This window comes from Phoca vitulina, unplaced genomic scaffold (assembly GCF_004348235.1).
Source record: "Phoca vitulina isolate PV1807 unplaced genomic scaffold, GSC_HSeal_1.0 scaffold56, whole genome shotgun sequence".
NCBI lineage: Eukaryota > Metazoa > Chordata > Mammalia > Carnivora > Phocidae > Phoca > Phoca vitulina.
Window position 1 is genome coordinate 5,441,669 of NW_022589759.1, and position 20,091 is coordinate 5,461,759.

Genomic DNA, 20,091 nt, shown 5'->3' on the forward strand with positions numbered 1-20,091 from the left:
GCAGAGTAGCAATAAAGGTAGGAATCTGCAGAGAGGGAGTTGCTTTGGCTCCATAAGAGTGAATGCCTCATCAACCAAGTCCTTTCCACCTCATGCCTATCCTGTCTTCCAGAAATCTGTTTGCCTATTAATGGGGCTTCACATCTATACCTATTGATATTGCCTTACTAATTTCAGCCCATCCTTACAGATACTTGAGTTGTTTTTGAATCTTGCATCTATCATCCAGTTAGGATCCCAGAGCTGTGAGATTTACAAACTAAAAAACATGTCTTCATTTATTTCCATCACAGGGGATGAACTCAATCAGCTAGGGCCATTGACTGCATGCATAGAAACCATTCTCTTGGCTGACTGGATTATTTTTTAGAACTTTTGGTTGCAGCTCTTCAACCAATCTGAATTTACTTTACTAATATTTGGTAATAATATTCAGTTCATATTTATATAACTTGACAAAAAAGGTATAAGATGTTTTGTTAAATGCTTTTTTGAATAGTCTGAGCACAAAGCATGGCTCTAAAATATTCTAGTTGTAAGACTATGGGCAAGTCAAGGTCTTTTCCAAGTCTTACTTTATTCATCTGTAAAATGAAGATAATAGTATCTATTTCATAGAGTTTCTGTAAAGATTAAATGACTTAAGAAATGCACTGAGAGTGCTGCCTGGCACCAAGTTAGAGCTACGTAAACACTGGCTATGATCAGCATTATTAACATCAATATCCATTCCATTTCTGGCATTTTTTACTCATTCAATAAGAGTGTATTCAGTGCCAGGTATTATGGTAAGTGCTAGATTCATAGCATTGAGCAAGTCAGTTAGAGCTTCTATCCTTATGGAGAATATAATTTTATTTTACCTTATAAACCAACACCAAAATAGTAAGACTTATACAGAATTTGGAAAAAAAAACATGGGGGTAATAATAATAATAATTAAATACTATTATTACTAATAATTACTATTATTATTATTTTCATTGATTTTTCTTTGATTCAGTTTCTGGATCTTCTTTCGTAACTTTCTTTTTTGCTTCTTTAGAGAAAATGTTATCCAAAGGTCTGAATGAAAGAGGAAATCATAAGAAAACAAGGCAAAAAGAATGATGGTCACGTTCTTACCTTGCTAACAAGCTCCAAATTGAATAAGAAACTTGGAATAAAAAAGCAGTCGACCCTCAATTATGTGTGTTAACTGGGGTTTGTGAGAATGGACAGTGAAAGGAAGAAAACAATGCATCCTGATTTGCTGTCTTAAATCTCCTAGCACCGGCTTGAAAAAAAATAGTGGCAGTCAGACATCTGGTGACAGTGCTGGGCAGGGGGCAGTCTTCAGAAAAAGCCTGGTTAGGTTATTCACACCATTCCATGGGTCTCTTGGAGAACTACCACTGTTTATAGCTTTGTAACTTCAAAGGAAAGGAGTTGTAAAAAGTTGCTGTCAACAGAAGCCCAATTTTCCTGACATATTGGGGGGTTGGTTGACAATGCACACCTTTGTCAAAAGGATTTGCTGCAAAAAGATGGAAAATTGGAGGGACTATCTGATTTCCATAAAGAGCTGGGAGGCAGGAGAAACTGTGTAGACATCAGCGGAAGGAAGAACCCCCTCTTGGATCTCAAGGCCAATTCCCTCTTACTGGTGGAAGAGACAATGAACAGAAGGGAAGATCCCACGTTGCCCCTTCTGAATTATAAGAAGGCTAGAGGGAAATCACTGGGGTCAATGGGGTCAGAGCAGTAAGCTCAGTCCAACTGAAGGCTGCCTCTCATTCATGGAGGGTATTTTAGAATTTGCTTGAATGATGGTCTCAAATTTTTTAAGCCCTTTTGGCCTTGGGCAGCCCTGGAATGTTTGTCTTACTCCATCCCGTAGGGAAGCTCTTTCTCTCTTTCTTTGTTTAAAGGCCTCCCCAACTGGCCATATTCACCAGTCTGGAGACTGAGACTTGCCAAGAGCGTTAAGATGCCATCTTTTTCAGTACGTGAATTTTCTCTCCTATGTGTGAGCCCACAGATATGTCAAAGTCTGAGACTGTATATGGGGTGTTACTTAAAGTACTTTTTTCTTTTGAGAATTTATCTTTTTTTTTTTTTTTGCATGATAGAGAAAGAAGAGCAGGTGTTAACAAAAATCTATTTTTTTTTGTAAAAAATAAAAAACGTCATCATTCTTGGATGGCCACATACACATAATGTTTGCTTTATGATTGTTGCTATCTCTTGCCTTATTAAGACAGATAGAAGCAGGTCAGCAAATGAAAATATCCGGCCCTGCCTGGACTCCAGGAGGATATTGGTACTCTTGTTGTTGTTGTGGTAGCACCCCCAGGGGGGAAAGACCTGGGGGTTCTATTTCTGTTAACAGGATCCAGGATAAAGACAAACTCTGATGAGATTAGATTGTGGGCACAGGTGGAAAATACTTCCTATTTGTGTGACCCCTTGACACACTTTGATACTTTTTCCAAATGCTCAGACTTCTTAAAAGTTTGGGTGAAGACCCTATCATCTGACTGACCCAGGTGCTGGGGGAAAAAGGACGGAATGAATAGTATGTCTTCTCCCTGTTCCTTTGCTACCTAAATTTTGAGTATTGAGACCAAAGAACTAAATGGAGACTATCAATGTCTATATCAAAAGCTGTGTGGAGTTTTTGTTTGTTTTGATCAGAAATGAGAACCAGACTCTCACAGAGTGGCCTGAAGGCATTTACATTTGGAAATCTTGCTTTTCCTATTAGGTTCTGTTTCCAAAGGTTCTATTCACGTGGAAAGTTTTTAAAAAGCACCATGACAACATGTGGCTTGTCTACCTACCTAAGGTTTCCTCAGGATTCTCACTTGGTTTTGCATTTTTACTTATTTATTTATTTATTTATTTTAAAGATTTTATTTATTTGAGAGAGAGAGAGAGAGAGAGAGAGAGAGAGAGCATGAGTGGGGGGAGGGGCAGAGAGAGAGGGAGAAGCAGACTCCCTGCTGAGCAAGGAGCCTGACATGGGGCACCATGACCCCGGGATCATGACCTAAGCCGAAGGCAGCCGCTTAACCGACTGAGCCACCCAGGCATCCCTCACTTTTGCACTTGTAAAAAATATTTCTAATCACTTTTAGTTTTCCTCTGCCATTTCATCTCTGATGAGAGCAGCCACACTGACAATGCCATGGTGACCAAGGATCTCCACATGCCAGGTAAGAGGAGGGTTTGAAAAGAGGATCACCCCAATATTTACACTTAAGAATACACTCATACTTGATTTATGGTAATAAGAAAAGATAGGGGGTTAGAAGCATATTAGAGAGCCCAGAAAAACGTGCATTCCAGCATAGTATCTTATTCCATCCAAGATACCAGGTGAAAATCTATCTCTGATGATGCTCTATTGCTCTTACTTGAAAAGGCCCCAGCAGCTATTGGAAAGCAAGCTGTGGTTAGAACACTGGACCCAGGGATTCACTGCAGATTGGAATACTGAGGGCGCCGCTTGACCAGCTCTTGGACCTGAGACCTACCCTCCTGCTTCTTAGAGTCTCAGTTTCCTGACTCATAAAACACCAATAACACCATCTGCTTCAAGCCACTGTTGTGAGGATCACATCTATAGGATGGGTATGAAAACAACATCTTAAATCATAATTAAAAAATATAAATGTGGGGCACCTGGATGGCTCCGTCGTTAAGCATCTGCTTTTGGCTCAGGTCATGATCCCAGGGTCCTGGGATCGAGCCCCACATCAGGCTCCCTGTTCCACGGGGGGTTCTGCTTCTCCCTCTCCCCCCCTGCTTGTGTTCCCTCTCTCGCTGTGTCTCTCTCTGTCAAATAAATGAATAAAATCTTTAATATATATATACATACATATAAATTTATATATATACACATACATATAAATATATATATACATACATATATATGTGTGTGTGTGTATATATATATATATATACACACACACATAAATGTAAGGCATTTTCCCCAGACTCTAGGACCATGAAGGTGAATGAGATAAATTCTCAAATAACAGGAACTTGCAGCCAAGGAGACATTTACATTTGGGAAACCTTGTGCTGTTTCCATAAGCTTCTTTCTCCAGAGATTCTATTCATGAGGAACGTTTTTAAAAAGTGTCATGACAACACAGGACTTGTCCACCTACCTAAAATTTCTTCAGGAGTTTGCTCAGCTCTGCATTCAGTTTTTTTTATTTCTAACCACTTTTTAATTTTTCTATGTCATTTCATCGTCTTTACAGGAGAATAGAAAAGCACCAGTTCTGCTGTAAATGTCAGTATTACCAAAATAGACGTGACTACAGAAAATCAGAAAGCCCAGGCCCAGCTCCCAGTTCTGGCGCTTGCTGCAAATGCTGGCGTTAGCTGAAGCAGTCAACCTCTCTGTACCCGGGCTCCTTCCACATCTGCAGGGAAGGAACCAGATCACCAACGGCACAGGTTGGTTATGAGGATCAGAGAAACAGACGTATGAGTGAGAGCATCTAAGACTATGCCCTAAATATGGTAGGCACTCAGCAAAGGACTCTTTCCCTCCCCCTTTCAAAATACATGAAGCCCTGTCCCACTGGAAGACATTTGCCGCCTGTGGCTATTAAACACTTAAAATCTAGCTAATCTACGTGAAGATGTGCTGTAACTGGAACACATACACCGAATTCCAAAGGCTGAGTATAAATAGGAAAATATAAAAATTTCATAAATAATGTAAAAATTGGTTATTTGTTGACATGATAATATCTTAAAGAAATTATATATTATATATATTGGGTTATATATATATATTATATTTATATATATGTGGGTTAAACTTGTGCACGCACACACACACACACACAGTCTATGTTTATGAAATTTAACCCTGTATGGACATATTGGGTGTGTGTATGTATGTTACTATAAGGAAACTTAAAATTACATATGTGGCTCACATGATTTTTCTGTTGGACCACACTGCTGCACAACATGAAATCCTGAGTTTTCACAAGCCAATAGGAGGCTGTTTTTAGTAATGTAGACTTTCTGTGGGATCAGTTATTTTTCCCCAAGCATTTCAATTAAAATTAATCTTCAGTATACAGTTTTCTTAGTTCTGATCCACAAAGTAATCTGTTATATACTTAAATTAATGAATCAAAGGATGTCTTTTTATCTGTATTTGAATAGTATCCCGGAGCTAAGAATCATAAACAGAACAATTTAGGCATGTGTCAAAATGTAACAGCCTAATACCTTACTCTAGGCCCAATTCTTGGATCTGTACCATAATTTTCACACTATATATTTTCCCTAATTTGGGTGACAGTTAAATGGACACTCCCCTAATAGTAACCGGGGAGGCTTTTGCCATGCAGAGTGATCTTTCGCAGCGTCCTAAAGTTATCACACGTGTTAAATCGGAGCCTATCCACAGCTTTAATTCCTCGTTTCTTTACGGCCACTGTAAATGCCCAGAATGGTTCTCCACTGCAATGGTTTTAATACATATTTCTTGAGAGCGAGATCGATACCGATGACCAGGTTGACAGACTCCAAGCCACTCTCAGTCAATGTGATAAGATCTTAAAACAAGGCAGTTACCATAAGCTGGTGGCTCACATTCTCAGGGATGCTTTAGACAAACGAAGTCAAGTTTCCTGTGTGCGGCATGACAGGGGCCTGGGAGGTTGGATGGTATAATGGCCCAAGCAAACAGGATTCAAATGGTTGGCTCAGAGGTGATAAAAATTGGAGTTCATCTCAGTAACACATGTGCAAAAATATTTTTGTCTAGAACGTGTGAGATCAGGAAAGATGGTGCAGGAATAGACAGAGGTGACAGCAACTCACTGCATACTTCAGTTAAGAGTCACCAGTCTGTGACTGAGACCCTCTGTTAGCACTGGGATAGGCAGGATAGTAAAAAAAAAATTTTTTGTATACCCCATGCTGGCATCTAGACAAGGCTGGGAATACAGATAGCCACTGCTTCACAGATGAGAAAACTGTACCTCAAAAGAGTTAGGGTACTTTTCAGTACCACCCGAATGGCAAGTATTAAATGTGTGATTAGATCCCAACTTGGGGTGATTCCAGGTCCCCGTGCATATCATGCACAGCTCAGCTAAATGTCACAGAGCACGCACATGTGCAGGGACAGTAGCTACCCAGCTGCTGCTTTGGGGCCCCCAGACCCACAATCCCTCAAGGTACTCAACACATGGAACCCGAGACTCCAGACAGGGGGTTCACTGCCCTGATCCCCACCAGGGCCAAGATACAGATTTAGCAGCGATATTAACATCGGCAGCTGAGCAGTCAATGGCATGTTTTATATTTTTATTTTAAACATTAGAAACAAAAACAACTGTTTCCTCCCAAGTTGTTCCTTCTTCTGATTGCTCCTTTTATTTTATCTTTCTGGAACTATTTGCATCCTCGTTCTTGAAACTGGATTAGGAGCCAAATTTATGTCATTTAAATGAAGAGTTTACAGTGATGGTGATCCACCAAGATAAGCAAGCCTTACATTTAGCTTTTTCAGTGTCTGTCATAACTTTCTCTATTCATTTTATTTGGAGGGGGGGAATGTTTTAAATGGCAAAAAAGGGGGAGGAAATTTTTTTTTGCATTTAATAAAAGAACTTCATTCAGAGACCAATTTCCTTTTACTAAGAACACCACATATTGACTTCTAGTGAACAAGCGTAAATGCTTCATAATTAACTTCTAAATACTGCCAAGTCTCTTGGTGTTTATTAAGCGGACCCATAGAAACTGAGAGTCCTGGAAGATTAGTCAGTGTTTCACACCCAGTGGACACCTGAGGAGTGAAATGGTAACGATTTCAGTTCACGTGGAATTCTAAATACCCTACAGGTGGTAGACCAGATAGAATTTGGTCATGGTGGGCAGGGGAGGAAGGACTGGGTTGTCTCGATTTGCCAGGCTCCTTTGCTGAGCATTTATTATAGTCTGGCTTGGATGATACAGCGATGAGGACTAACTGGCATATTCATGGCACTCACTCTGTGCCGGCCACTGCTCCAAATGCTTTGTATATATTCACTCATTTAATCCTCACGACATCTCTATGAAGTCGATTCTGTTGTGAACCCATTTTACAGGTGAGGGAACTGGAGCAGAGGTGGTAAGTGCAGCACTGGGAATCAAGGCATCATGGTCCCTGAGTTCAGGAGTTCAGAACGGAGATGGGAAGCAGCACAAATTAAATCAGGCAGTTAAAATTTAGTGCTGTGATCGGGGAGCCAGGCGGGGTTCTATGAGGAACATGGAGGAAAAAAACACTTAATGATCTGGGGGGAACAGTCAGAGAGGTGTCTCTAAGGAAGGGAAATCTTGGCGGGCCCAGAAGTATCAAAGGAGCTAGCCAGGTCAATTGGTGCTGGCCATGGGGCCGCTGGGGCCATAGCAAGGGGGCCGCCACCAGCTGGGGCTATAGTGAGGGGACTCTTCAGGTGACCACTGGGTGTGAAACACTGACTAGGGAGAGCTTGGCCAATTCAAGAAACCACAGTGGTTTGGTATTGGAGTGAGGAGCCCAGAGTTCAGTGCAGGGAGTGGTGTGAAGGTGTCATGCATTCTACTCAAGCGTTTATTCAAAAGACAGTCAATGAATACCAACTGCATGTCAGGCACTGTGCAGAGTCCTAGGGATACAGGCATGGACACATCGGAAAAGAATGAAGTAAGGAAGAAAGGAAGGGAGGGAGGAAGGAAATAGGAAGGAAACAGACTATATTTCTGCCTCCAGGGAGCTTATATAGTCTTATCAGGGAGCCAGACTTTAAACACCTGAAATAAATGCATAATTTACAAACTGAGAAGAAGGGCATGAAGGAGCAGAACCATTGCTACCAAGGGAGACCCGCCTTTGGACAGGGAGCAGGGAAAGCTCTTGGAGGTCAAGCATTTCAGCAGGTCAAGCCACTTAGAGATGAAAGGAACCGGACTGGAGGGAAGGCTGCAGAGACCAGCCAGGCTCAACAGTGAAGGGCCCTTTCAGACATCTATGAAGGCGACAGAATATTATCCTAGGGGCCAGGTGGGCTGATGAGCTAGCAAGGTCCCATTAAGCAAGGAGTAAAGTGATCAGATTTGCATTTAAGACACAGCCCCGGTGTGAGAGCTGGATCCAAGCCGGCCGCCCGCAGGCTCCCACACCCCTCCCTCCCGTTGCATTGTGCATCTCCTGCTCTGTTCTTGAGGACCCAGCTGTCCAGGTCATGGGTACCTAAATTCTACAGCTGCTTAGAGTGTGAACGCCCACATTTCAAGATGAAGCTGGTGGGCACAGTCTCTTTTAGCTCTCAAACTGGAATTCAAAATAAATTTCTACAAGCTCTCTGATGTTCTTACCTCCCAGCCTGACTTCCTCCAGTGCTGTAATTGATGTCAGTATTCCTTGCTATAATCTACAGTCACAGAAGCTACAACTTCTTAAGTCAGAAAGAAAAAATAAATAAAAAGATGGCTTAAAAAAATTTTTTTTTCAGTGCTAGACGTGAAATTGAGGTTGATGAGTCCCATTTGCACAGCGGGTAAAGACGTCTCTACCTAAGATGCATAAGGAATGAAACGGAGCTTGCCCATATAAACCATTGGAGCCCCCTATCCAAAGTAAAACTAAACAAATAAAAGCGCGCACTCTGCTCTCTTCCCATTCACTGTTGTTAGGCAGGAGGGATAGCAGACTCAGCGCGGACAAGCTGCTGTCTGTGCAGACAGACTTCCATGAGCACAGTTCATCATTACCTTCCCCAGGCTAGAAACCCCTCCTGTAAGCGTGGCATGCCTTGGCCCTTCCATACCAATCCTACCTCCCCTGTCCAAACATGAGGGACTAAGCTGCTCCTCTGCCCTCTCCAGTCTAAGGTGATCTTACACTGTCCATATAGAGAGGTCCTAGCTTCTGGGCAGCCCACTCAAAATGCAGAGACAGCTTGGGAGTCTATAATTAAGCTATTAACAAATAGACTTCACAGGTTTAGGCTTTCTGGCTTCACTTTCTCCTCCTTCCCTTGATCTCCGCCTTCTGTCTCCTGGCCTCGGTGAGATCACTTAACCCCCAGTAGCTATTCTTTCTCTAGAGGTTCCAATATGATACCATTGTTAGGATGGGTCACCTGGTGTTCTGGGCTGTGCCCAACAGAATGATTCTGTGATGCAGATTATTCTTACCCCTGTCTCATAGATAAGGATGTTGAGGTTTAGGGAGTTGGGTAGCTGGTCCAAAGTCACAATCATAGGTGGTGGAGTAGAAATTTGAACCCACTTAAGTTCAACACCAAAGCCAAAGCCTTACCACTATACTGTTCTTCCCCTAAGTGTTGACCCTAAGATCTAGTCCCATATTTTCTGTCATCTCTATCAAGATGTCCCCATGAGCCACCAACTCAACACATCCAAGCCTGACTAAGCAAGCACCTTTCCCAACCACCCCTTTTCTGACTGGTCCAATCCACCTCCATCCTCCTAGCCTGCACAGCTTGGAGTCACCCAAATGCTAAATCCTGGCTCTTTCCTCCTTCAAACCACACCTGCCATTTGTTGGTTTCTTCCATTGCTACTGTATTGCTCTGACTCGTGCCCTCATCTCTTGACCCATGGGCGGGAAAGAGAGTGAACGTTTGTACGGAGAGGCCAGATCTCAATCTCATTTCTGCCAATTTCAAGCTAGGGGATCTTGGCCAACTTTTCACATCTGGAGGAAGGGGTGAAGTCAGCAGCCCCACGGGGGAGGGTTGTGAGGGTTAAAAACAATGGACACAAAGCACAGACTGAGATGTACACCCTTGAGAGAGTCCCACTAAATAATATAATTTCTCACCCACCTCTATGTCCTCAGTTTCCCCCACCTGTAAAGCAAGGACAGTAGCACATGCCTCATAGGCGGTGGGGGAGATTTAATGAGTCAGCATTTGGGGCCCATGAGGGCAGCCCCCGGCAGACTGTGAGGGCCATGAACGTGCTGGCTCTGTTACCAGCCCAGCTTCCACTGCCCGATCTGTTCTCTAAAAGGCACAGGAGAGCAGTCGGCCTTGGTGCCCTGCTTAGGGCTGTTTCAACATACTCGTTCGTTTTCCCTCCCCGCCCAGGAGCGGGGCTGACTGAGGGCTCACTGCTTCCCCTCTCTAGCGGCTGGCCGCTCGGCTGCACATAGGAGGGCCTCAAAATACCAAATGAATATCTCTTAAGGATTGTGTTCTCCTTGGAGGAATTCTTTGGCTAGCTATATTGTTTTCCTATCTTTTTTTTCTTTTTAATTTTTTTGGACTTTTTATTACAGACACATCTGGGCAGCTTCACGAGGCCTATTTTCAAACCTCATGAAATTACTGGAGGCAGGAGGGGAATGCCCCGTTCTGCTGGGGTCCGGCAAGGTGCACGGTGCCCCGGCCTCCACCAGGCTTTATGAGAAGCCGCCGATGGCAGCCAGGCTTTGTGGACAATGGGCTCAGACAAAGGCGAATGAGAAACGGCTCTGAGGGGCCTGGCCTCCAGGAGGGTGTCTCTCTGGGACTCAAGAGGCCAGTTCTTCAAGACTGAGTCTTTTCGTACTGAACCCCAGGTCTCAGAGCCTATCAAGGTGGAGTCTGTCCTGGGAAGTGCCCAGAATTCCCTCTGTTCTGCTTTAAGCTAAGCAGGATGACACTGTCTTTTCTGGATTCAAAGAGGAGCCTTTCATCATGATGAACAATGTCTGTCTAAATACATCCCATCCCACATGCAAACCCCCTTATGTGAGTTTCTGTACCATTTACTTGTTCCTAAGAAGCACTTTGTGCCGCACATCCCAGCAATTTTGTGACTTTAGATATTTACCCAGTCATTTCTATCGCAAGTTAGTGAGATGCTGTGAAATGGTTAAGTAAGAGAAAAGCTTTTTGTGGTGCCAGTGGGTTGCCACACTGGGCATATTCATCAATATCCTATTTTCTTTGAAAATATCGGTGGCACAATGTGCATTCATTTTCAGCTTGCTATCTACCCTTAACTCACAGATTCACAGATATGAAGGGGAATTGTGGAGTCTGTCCGGTCTAGGGGTGACAAATATATTCCATCCCTGGAAACATCTCTGAATGATCAATGGATAGTAGCTCCAGAGCACTGTATTGGGAAAGATACTCAGGTCAAGCTGGGGACAATTAGCCATATCTGCCATGAGTATGGTGACAGAATGGGGCAATGCACATGGCACTTCTTAGCCATCCCAGACTGTTTCACCCCTCCAGTCTGCAGATAAAGGAGTTTGATGATTCTTTCAAGATCACACAGACAGTCTCTGTCTCTGCCCCCCAGCTATAGAATCGGTGTTCGTACCAACCCCCCACCCTCCACCGCTGAACAAAAATTTGCAGATAAAGCAAGGTTATGGGGAGTGTGGCAGATGGAGAAAGGCAGCAAAAATCAAGGCTTTGAAAAATTGGGTAAGAGCAGACCATCAAGCAGGAGCAAAAGCTAGCCACACCCAGCTGGGAACACACCATTATTATTGTAATTGTTTGGTCTGGGTCTTGCTGTGCGCCCTTCCTTTCTATCAAGAAACCAGAGTCTTTAAAATCTTGATGAAGGAGGGGTAGGTGAGTCCACGGTAGCAAAAAGTCTCTGGATGACACAATCAGGAAGTCTAAAGGGCAGTTGGTAGCATTCTTAAAGTGTGTAAACATGTACACAAGTACAAGGATCAGCATATGTGTGCATCTTGAAAGGAACGGGCACTAGATCATGGCAAAGGAGTGGTGCCGTATGCAATGGCTGTCTCGTTATACAACTCTAGTGGGCCACTGTCTTCTTGCCTGCCCAAGCACCATTTCCCACCCTCAGACAACAGCATGCTAATTTACTTTGAGTAACTACCTATCTTTCACTCTCCGCCCATATGTCTTAGGTGGGGCTGACTCCACCCTGGCTTCAGGATGAGACGCGTGACTCAGACTTAGCCAACTAGAGCATCGCTACCCAATGGACACAGTGACTAGTTCAAGGATGAACATGTGATCTAATGAGAGCCAGTAAGATTTGATTTCAAGCATTTGTTGGCATTATCAGGAAGAGGTGCTTTCTCAGGGGACTTCAGGCTTGGAAAATGAAGTAGAGCTGCTGAGATCTCCACATTGGAAGGCAGAGAAGGATGTGACTGTCTAAAAGTGAAGCCAACAGAAGGAAAACAGAACCACAAAATGGGTAAGGCTCAAAGCTGGGGTCATAACTGGGCATTGGTACACTGCCATGCCTGGAGGCAGAGTTATTCTGAAACAGTTGCCTCGTTAGCCAATAAATTCTCACATACCACCTCCTCCCCCGAATAGGTTTCTGAGTTGGGTTGTTGTCCTTTGCAACAACAAAGAAGTCTTGGCCAATAATAAACCCAAGAACGATTTTCCACATAAGACATACAGACCCCAACGTTCCTCTGTGGACCCAGTTTATCCCAAATAGCTGTGTTACCTGCAAGGAGCCCTGGATGTCTTTCCCCCCGACAATCACGAGTTCTGCCATGTCTTCTGCATGGGGAGTCCGGGCGTGGATGAACAGAGTCTTGCCTACCGCAGTTACGTTTTTCAGGGCAACTAAGCTGCCATCATTGTTCACCTTGAAGTATGGGCTTGAGACCTCATAGTGTAGCTTGTTGTTTCCCTTGCAGTCACTGAAGGTCACTGGGGAAAAAAACAAACCAAAACAGAACAGGTGAACAAAAACAGAAAGAGTGTGAGTAGGTTGGGCAGTTTACTGCTGGAGAAATCTCTGACCATTAAATGTGGGTCACTGCTCCCCACCCAAATCTACAAATGCTTCCCCTTATCCCACAGCACCCCCCTGTAGCTCTCTAGCTCTGATTGTGCTGGGAAACTTCGTTCATTCTAGATCTGTCCTTGATCACCTGCCATGTTCTAGGCAGGTACTAAGCACTGAGGAGCAGAGATGAACAGGATCTTTTAAGACAGCAGCTCAGGGTTCCAGAGAGTGGTTTGAGAGAGAAGAGAGGCCAAGAAAACCAGTCAGTCTGGTGTTGTACCAATGACGCCTGGCTCAGATTAACACACTGGTGGGATAGATGTGGACAAAATTCCTATAGTTGAATGGCTAAGTCATGTTTGGGAAGGAATAGGAGAAGCAGCTGTTCTTGTGGGCAAGCACAGAATTGTACTGCTGGTCTTCTTTCCTCACCCCACTTCTGTTTCCTCAGCTCTCTACTGAACAGACTTGTTTAGTAAACCTTTAACAGAAGCATAATACAGATACAGAAAAAGCACATAAATCAGAATGTACAACTTGATGTATTTTCATAAAGTGGGCATGCCCTTATACTCAGGGCCTAGGCCCAGATAAAAATACTGCCAACCTTCCCCTTCCCCTCCCTCCTGAGCCACAATCCCCAGCTTCCTCCTTGAAGGCTGCACAATGCTGACTTCTAAAACCATAGGTCTGTTCCACATGCATTTGCACTTCATAAAAATGGGATCATCCAGTGTGTGCTCTTTTGTGTCTGGATTCTTCCACTCGATATTATGTTTGTGAGATTCATCCATGTGTCTGTGAGTCACAACAGTTAATCCTAACCACTGTGTAGTACGCCAGTATGTGGCTCTAATGAATTTCTCTTGATGGGCATCGGGACTATTTCCAGTTTGGGGCTCTCAAAATATTGCTTCAAGGAACTTTCTTGCGTGTCTTTGGTGACAACATCTACCTTGGTCTGAGCACACTGTTAAAGCCATATAAATATTTGATGAACTAAGCTGATCTTTCTGTTCTGGGAGATAATTCTTACGGTGATAATAACCATATTAGCTGATAATGATAATAGCTAACGTGAATTGAACAATTTCCACACGCGAGGCTAAGTGTCAAGCATTTTACATGCATTATCTTATTTAATCTGCACAACGAATGAGGTACTTTTTTGACCCCAGTTTATAGATAAGGTAACTGAGGCTTGGAGAGAGCAAAGGAGGTGCCTCCCACAGTTTGTAAATGCGGAGAGACACATAAATTGTTTCATTATTATCGATTAGCATTCATCCACTGAAGGCACGCTGCTCAAATGACAGGGCCTGCTGGATGGCTAGGATGCTGGCTGGTTCTGGCCCTGGCCCCTGGGCAGGACCCAAGAAGACAGACCAAACTGGGGAGGACTGGGAGTGAGGAAAGACATACAAAAGTTTGTGGGGTTCTAGTTTCCCCTTTCCCTTCCTTTCCTTCCTTTCTTCCTTCCCACATCCATTACTCCCTTCCACAAATATTAACTAGGAATCTATATTATGCTAGATGCTGGGTTTATAATGTTGAGCAAAGATGGACACAGTCCCTGGGTTGAAGTATAGTCGGAGAGAAAGACAGTAATTCAATACCCTTATAAGTAACAGAGGACCTACTCCAGGCAGAAAGAGCCACATGTGCAAAGGTCCAGTGGCATTCAGGGGATTGCAAATAAGCCAGTGAGATGGGCACAGAGAGCAAGGGAGAAAGTGGGGAACAGAGAGTGAAGATCAGCTGGAAATGTGGGGCCTGGAAGGCCACATCAAGACTTATTCCTTGAAAAAAGATTTGGACCCTCCCAACACAACTATAGAACCAACTTGCCTCTACCTGAGTCTCATACAACTACAGTTCCCCAGTGCAAATGATGCCAGCACCCAAGGTCCTCCATGGCTAAGCCATCCATTGGCTTTGCCTCTGGCCTCTGCCTTCACTCTGTGCCTCACGCATTACTCACCCCTGCGCCAGCCTACACCTACTGTATTCTCCCACCCCTCTGCTCATTTTGCTCCCTCTGTGCAGAAGTCACTTCCCACCTTCCTCACCCTGTTAAATCTTAGCCATTCTACAAGAGTCAGCTCCATAACTTGTCCAAATATCCTCTTTGTGTTCCCCAAGTTTCCTGCACACAGGACCTTTTATATCATGTTATAGCAATATGCCCATTTTATGTATCTGTTTTTCTCATCAGAACCAAGAGCTGAGGGGTGCCTGGGTGGCTCAGTCAGTGAAGCATCTGCCTTCAGCTCAGGTCATGATCCCAGAGTTTTGGGATCGAGTCCCGAATCGGGCTCCCTGCCCAACAGGGAGCCTGCTTCTCCCTCTCCCTGTTCTCTGCCACTCCCCCTGCTTGTACTCTCTCTCTCTCTCAAATAAATAAAATCTTTTTTTAAAAAAAGAACCAAGATCAGAAATTGAATCTTTCTTCTTCTTATTATTCATCTCTAGATCTCTAGCAATGAACAGAATGCTTTTGCATACAGGAGGCATTCAATAATGATTATACTTAATTCAGTTGCTCTCCAGGGGCAAAATGATACTCTAATAGGGGTGGACTGAGGGCATGGTACTTCTTTAATGCTGGGAGCAGAAGCTGCTGCAAGCAAGGGCAGGAATTGAGAAAGAAGGTCCTTAGGCCATTCTTGTCTTAGATGAGCAGGGGGAGGAGCGGAGGGAGAGAATCCCAAGCAGGCTCCAAGCCCAGTGCAGAGCCCAACTTGGGGCTGGATCTCACAACCCTGAAGTCACGACCTGAACTGAAATCAAGAGTCAGATGCTTAACCAACTGAGCCACTCAGGCGCCGCTGCTGTCATGAAATTTCAATGGCACAGATATACTGCATGTCTGTGTACTTATGTACCTCTGTGCTTTATACACACACACAAAGGCAATGTTTTGCCCCTCCCCCATGCCACCCTCTTGGGGGTATCATAGCCCCACTGAAAATGCATACTCTAAAAGCATCATTTTCCATTTTACGGGAAAACAGACTGAGCCTCTGAGATTGAGCAACTTGCTCGAGTTCATACACCCAGAGAAAGCAGGAACCTGTCCCCAGTCCATCTGTCTACCTCCATAGTTTAAGCTCTCAGTACATTCATTTCCTGGGAATTGATGCATAAGAGGGAATAGGGCAGTTGCCCCATCCTGACCCCTGAAGGCCACTCACTAATCCCCCTGGGCTTCTCAGAGGTCCCAAATAAGGGCGTAGTGAGAGACCACATCTACATTCAGGATCTGGCACATCATAGGCACCCAATATATTCCAGCTTTCTTCCCAGCTTGCTCTGTCAAATAACTAAGGATTGCAAAACTGGGTCTCTGTTTTAGACACCTTTACCAATTCAAGAGCAGATGCTTTAGACTGTGGTTTTTTCAAGGCTATGAGAATCATCTGGAGAGCATTTTAAAACATAGCAATACCTGCTCAACTCCCAACCAAGATTCTGATATAACCAGGCTGGGCTGGGGTCTGGACACTGGTATCCCTTTAAAGCTCCCCAGATGAATCTAATGCAGCTAAGGGCCAAAAACCAGGACCTCAGACAATGGACTGCTTGTCAAGATGCCAGGTTTCCACATTTCCCAGCCATCCTTGGCACAGAGAGGAGGCTGGGGACCTAGCATTCCAGGAACTACTCTTCCCATGCCCTAAGAAAGGGCAGTTTTAATGGTAGGTTTCTAAGCCGTTTTCCAAACCTGGCACATGTGCAGCAGCCCTGTGACCTTGGGCAGACCACCCATCCTCTTTGTACCTCAATGTCTTCATCTGTAAAGTGGGACAGATAGTAGTACCTCCCTCACAGGTACTATAATTCTTATGGTGAGCATTCAACACAATCATACATACCTACATGCATAAAACACTTAGGATGGTGCTCCATGAATAAGAATTATTACCATCATTACTCCTGTAATTGTGGGCATTAAGGAAGCTACTTTTTTCCTTTTCCTACATAGCTTCCTGCTTCCAGCTAGTTTTCCACCTGCCTCCTGGGTCCTTCCATCTCTTTCTAGTCAGGTACCCATGCTCTGGCCTGCTGGGCCAAGTGTGGTTACCATGGAGACGGTTGCTAGAGGCGCCTCTGCTGGGGCCAAAGGAGTGAGGCAGATGATTCTGATCCAGCCTGGACCATCTTTGAATCTTCCTACTCTTCTTGGCAAAGCCCTACCTGTCTCACGTGAGAGGTTGTGAAGAAAAAAATGACATCAAAGAAGCGAAATCACAGTGCTCCACCCATAGTAGACTCAACAGAGTTTCATTAAATGTTCTTTAAATGGATTGTTTGTACAGATAACTTCCTACCAATCTAAACTCTTATTTTTCCAAAAAGCATGACACCGCACCGAAGGCTTTACACTCATGATTGCAGTGAATCCTCACATGACCAATTTGAGGTAGATTATTTGTTTCCTCTCTAGAAACTGAGACTTAGGGGCACCTGAGTGGCTCAGATGGTTAAGCGTCTGCCTTTGGCTCAGGACATGATCCCAGGGTCCTGGGATCCAGCCCTGCATTGGGCTCCCTGCTCAGCAGAAAGCCTGCTTCTCCCTCTCCTTCTCCTGCTCCCCCTGCTTGTGCTCTGTCACTCTCTCTGTCAAATAAATAAATAAATAAGTTAATTAATTAAATAAATATCTTAAAAAAAAAAAAAGGAAACTGAGACTTAGTGAGGTTGAATGAGGGGAAGGCCACACAGTTCATGATAGTCTGCCTGGGCAAATATACTCCCTCCTTCAAACACCCCGCGTCCAGCCTCACATTTTCACCATATTTTCATAGCAGATCTATTATTCACTTAATATTTTTCTTTTATTTGTCTCACATTATTTATTCTCACAAAATTATTTGAAGATAACATTTATAATATATATTGGATGGGTCAGATGTCCTTTTTTTTCCCCCAATAATGTTAAATTAAATCTAAGGAGTTAAATAAAAACACATGTTTGTCTTTGCAGACACTAAAGCTCTCAGAGTGATGTGAGTTCCACCCTCCCAAAATGCTGGCCTGGGCCACATTCCTCTCTGCATATCCCTCATTTAGATAAATTCATGCCTGGCTCCACCCTAACTCAGGCTTATAACCTAAAAGGGATCTGATAGAATTCCATATGATTATTCGATATCATCTAGGAGGCCTTCTGATATTTGAAAGAATATGTCTAACATAAATAATGCAAGTTTGAGAAAGATGCACACCTTAGAAAAAGCACAAAACTCGACCTCGCCGATGACAGCAGCTTCGGCCGTATCTAAATGGCAGATCTGGAGTATATGAGGAATACTTAGTCAAAAGAGAAACAATTTACCACACTCATATTTGACTTCTTCCTCCCAGAAAAACAGACTCTACTTCCCCACCGATTATAATCTCACCTTAAATTCCCCATTAAAGGGTGCACCTCATAGCATCAGCCCTGCATCATTGTCTCATTTAATAACTTTGTTGAGACACCAAAATATCAGTGATTCTCAAACTTTTTAATAGAGATCAAGTCAGTGCATATTTGGGGGCACAGAGTTCAAAGAACATATTAAGGATGAAATTGAATAGTTTATGTCTACCTATTTTTTTAAAATGTTTGTTTCTATAGAGACACCCTCCTAAATATCTTGGAATGACACCATGAGGATAACTGAAAGGGAAAATTCTAATAAAAAATTAAGTTTGTGGACAAATATTCAAAATCTCTATCTGAGGGAGAAAAGAAACTACCTGTACTATTATGAACCTACAAAGGACTTCCTTACATAGTTTATCACTGTGGCATTTAAAATAGATTCTAGAATGAAAAAAATATATATACATATAATATACTGTACGTGGGGATTTATTGGAATCAATTGTACAACATCATTTTTTGAGATAATCTTTGAACACCCCAGGAGAAGAAATGGGGAGTGAAAACTCCCCACCTGGGGGAAAAATGCAAATTAGACAAATGGCACCACTCAGCGTTTCAATTATGCTTTCAGCATGTTTCCACTCAAAATGTCCTCTGGGCTTAATGCAAATGTCACAAAAAGACAAACTTTAGCTGGGAGACAAAACCACAATTGAAATGGGAAGTTTGGCACGTGAATTAAGGGGCTTAATCTTCCTGACCTTGATTTTATGCTTTTTTCTTTCTTTCTCTTGAACGTGGTTCTTAAGGATGAAAATCCAAAAGGCATAGATTTCTTACCATCTTGAAATGTGTGAGTGGTCAAATTAAGCTGTATTATGATCCCAGGAAATACGAAAATGCAAATGGATTTAAATTTATCCGCAAAATATAGATCAGCCCTGCTCATGTAGATAGGTATGTACTAAAATACAGACTTTGTGCTACTCTGGTAAGTGTTTTGGGGTCAGTCTATGATCCATACACTCACGTCTTAGATGGGCAAATGGTCCTAAATACATACATAGATACATACACACATACATACATTTGTAGAGCCATGAAAATTGGTCTGTATGTAAGTGAAAAGGCCTCTTAGAGTTGGTGTTCAGACTACTTGTACCCTTGGGTGAGGATGCGTGTGGGTCGGGGGCCTGTGGGCTCTGAATCAATCTTCCCAAGAGCTGCATCTCCCTACAGGCAGATATGGTTGGATCTACAGATAATCTACTTCTAGCAATCTCCACTCGCACACAGAAGAAAGTAGCATTGTTTCAGCAGTATGATGGTAAAGGAAAAAGTCCTGATTCATATCATTTGCCAATGTCTATGGTGTAAATATTCTAAACATAGCTGATCTCAGCTACCAATGTGCCTTCAATTGGCTTGCAGATTTTCTAGAAGCTTAACAACCAGCTCTCAGGAGTCCAAGTACTAGCTGACGGCAGCACACCACTGAGACCAGCCAATGACTCTGTGCAGCAGAATACAAATTGTTGACTCTCCCTTAGGCTATACCAGATATCCCAGTACCCCTGGCCTAGTTAGTAAAACAGAATCCAGTTGTTCCATTAGCAAGAAGGGACTGCACATTGGTTGATTTGCTAGTCCTTGCTGGGACACAGAAATCCATGCCTTTCTGACAACTGAAGTAGCACTTAATTCAGATATCAGATGGACTCTCCCCAGGATACAGAGCAAGACTAATTGCTTTTCACATCCCTCAGTATCCCACTGGCATCCAGAGGTACCAACTTCCTTTAAAAGAACTCACAAGGCTTAGTCCAGAGGCTCTATGGATTTGCCCAACTGAGAGAAACAGAAAGCATTCTCTGTGGTTTCCCCGAACACCTTCATTTCTCAAATATTCTAGCCAATCAAACTTTCATTAACATATGTTTAGTCCTACCCACATTGGGCCGGAT

At 43.4% G+C, this 20,091-nt stretch overlaps 1 protein-coding gene across 1 annotated transcript in view; it reads right to left on the reverse strand.

Moving 5' to 3' along the window:
- CDH13 (cadherin 13) overlaps positions 1–20,091 on the reverse strand; it is a 993,622-nt gene that overhangs the window by 612,892 nt on the left and 360,639 nt on the right. Inside the window, exon 3 of the mRNA XM_032389728.1 lies at positions 12,466–12,674. Within this exon, the coding sequence (XP_032245619.1) occupies positions 12,466–12,674 (209 nt within the window). The remainder of the gene's footprint in view (positions 1–12,465; positions 12,675–20,091) is intronic.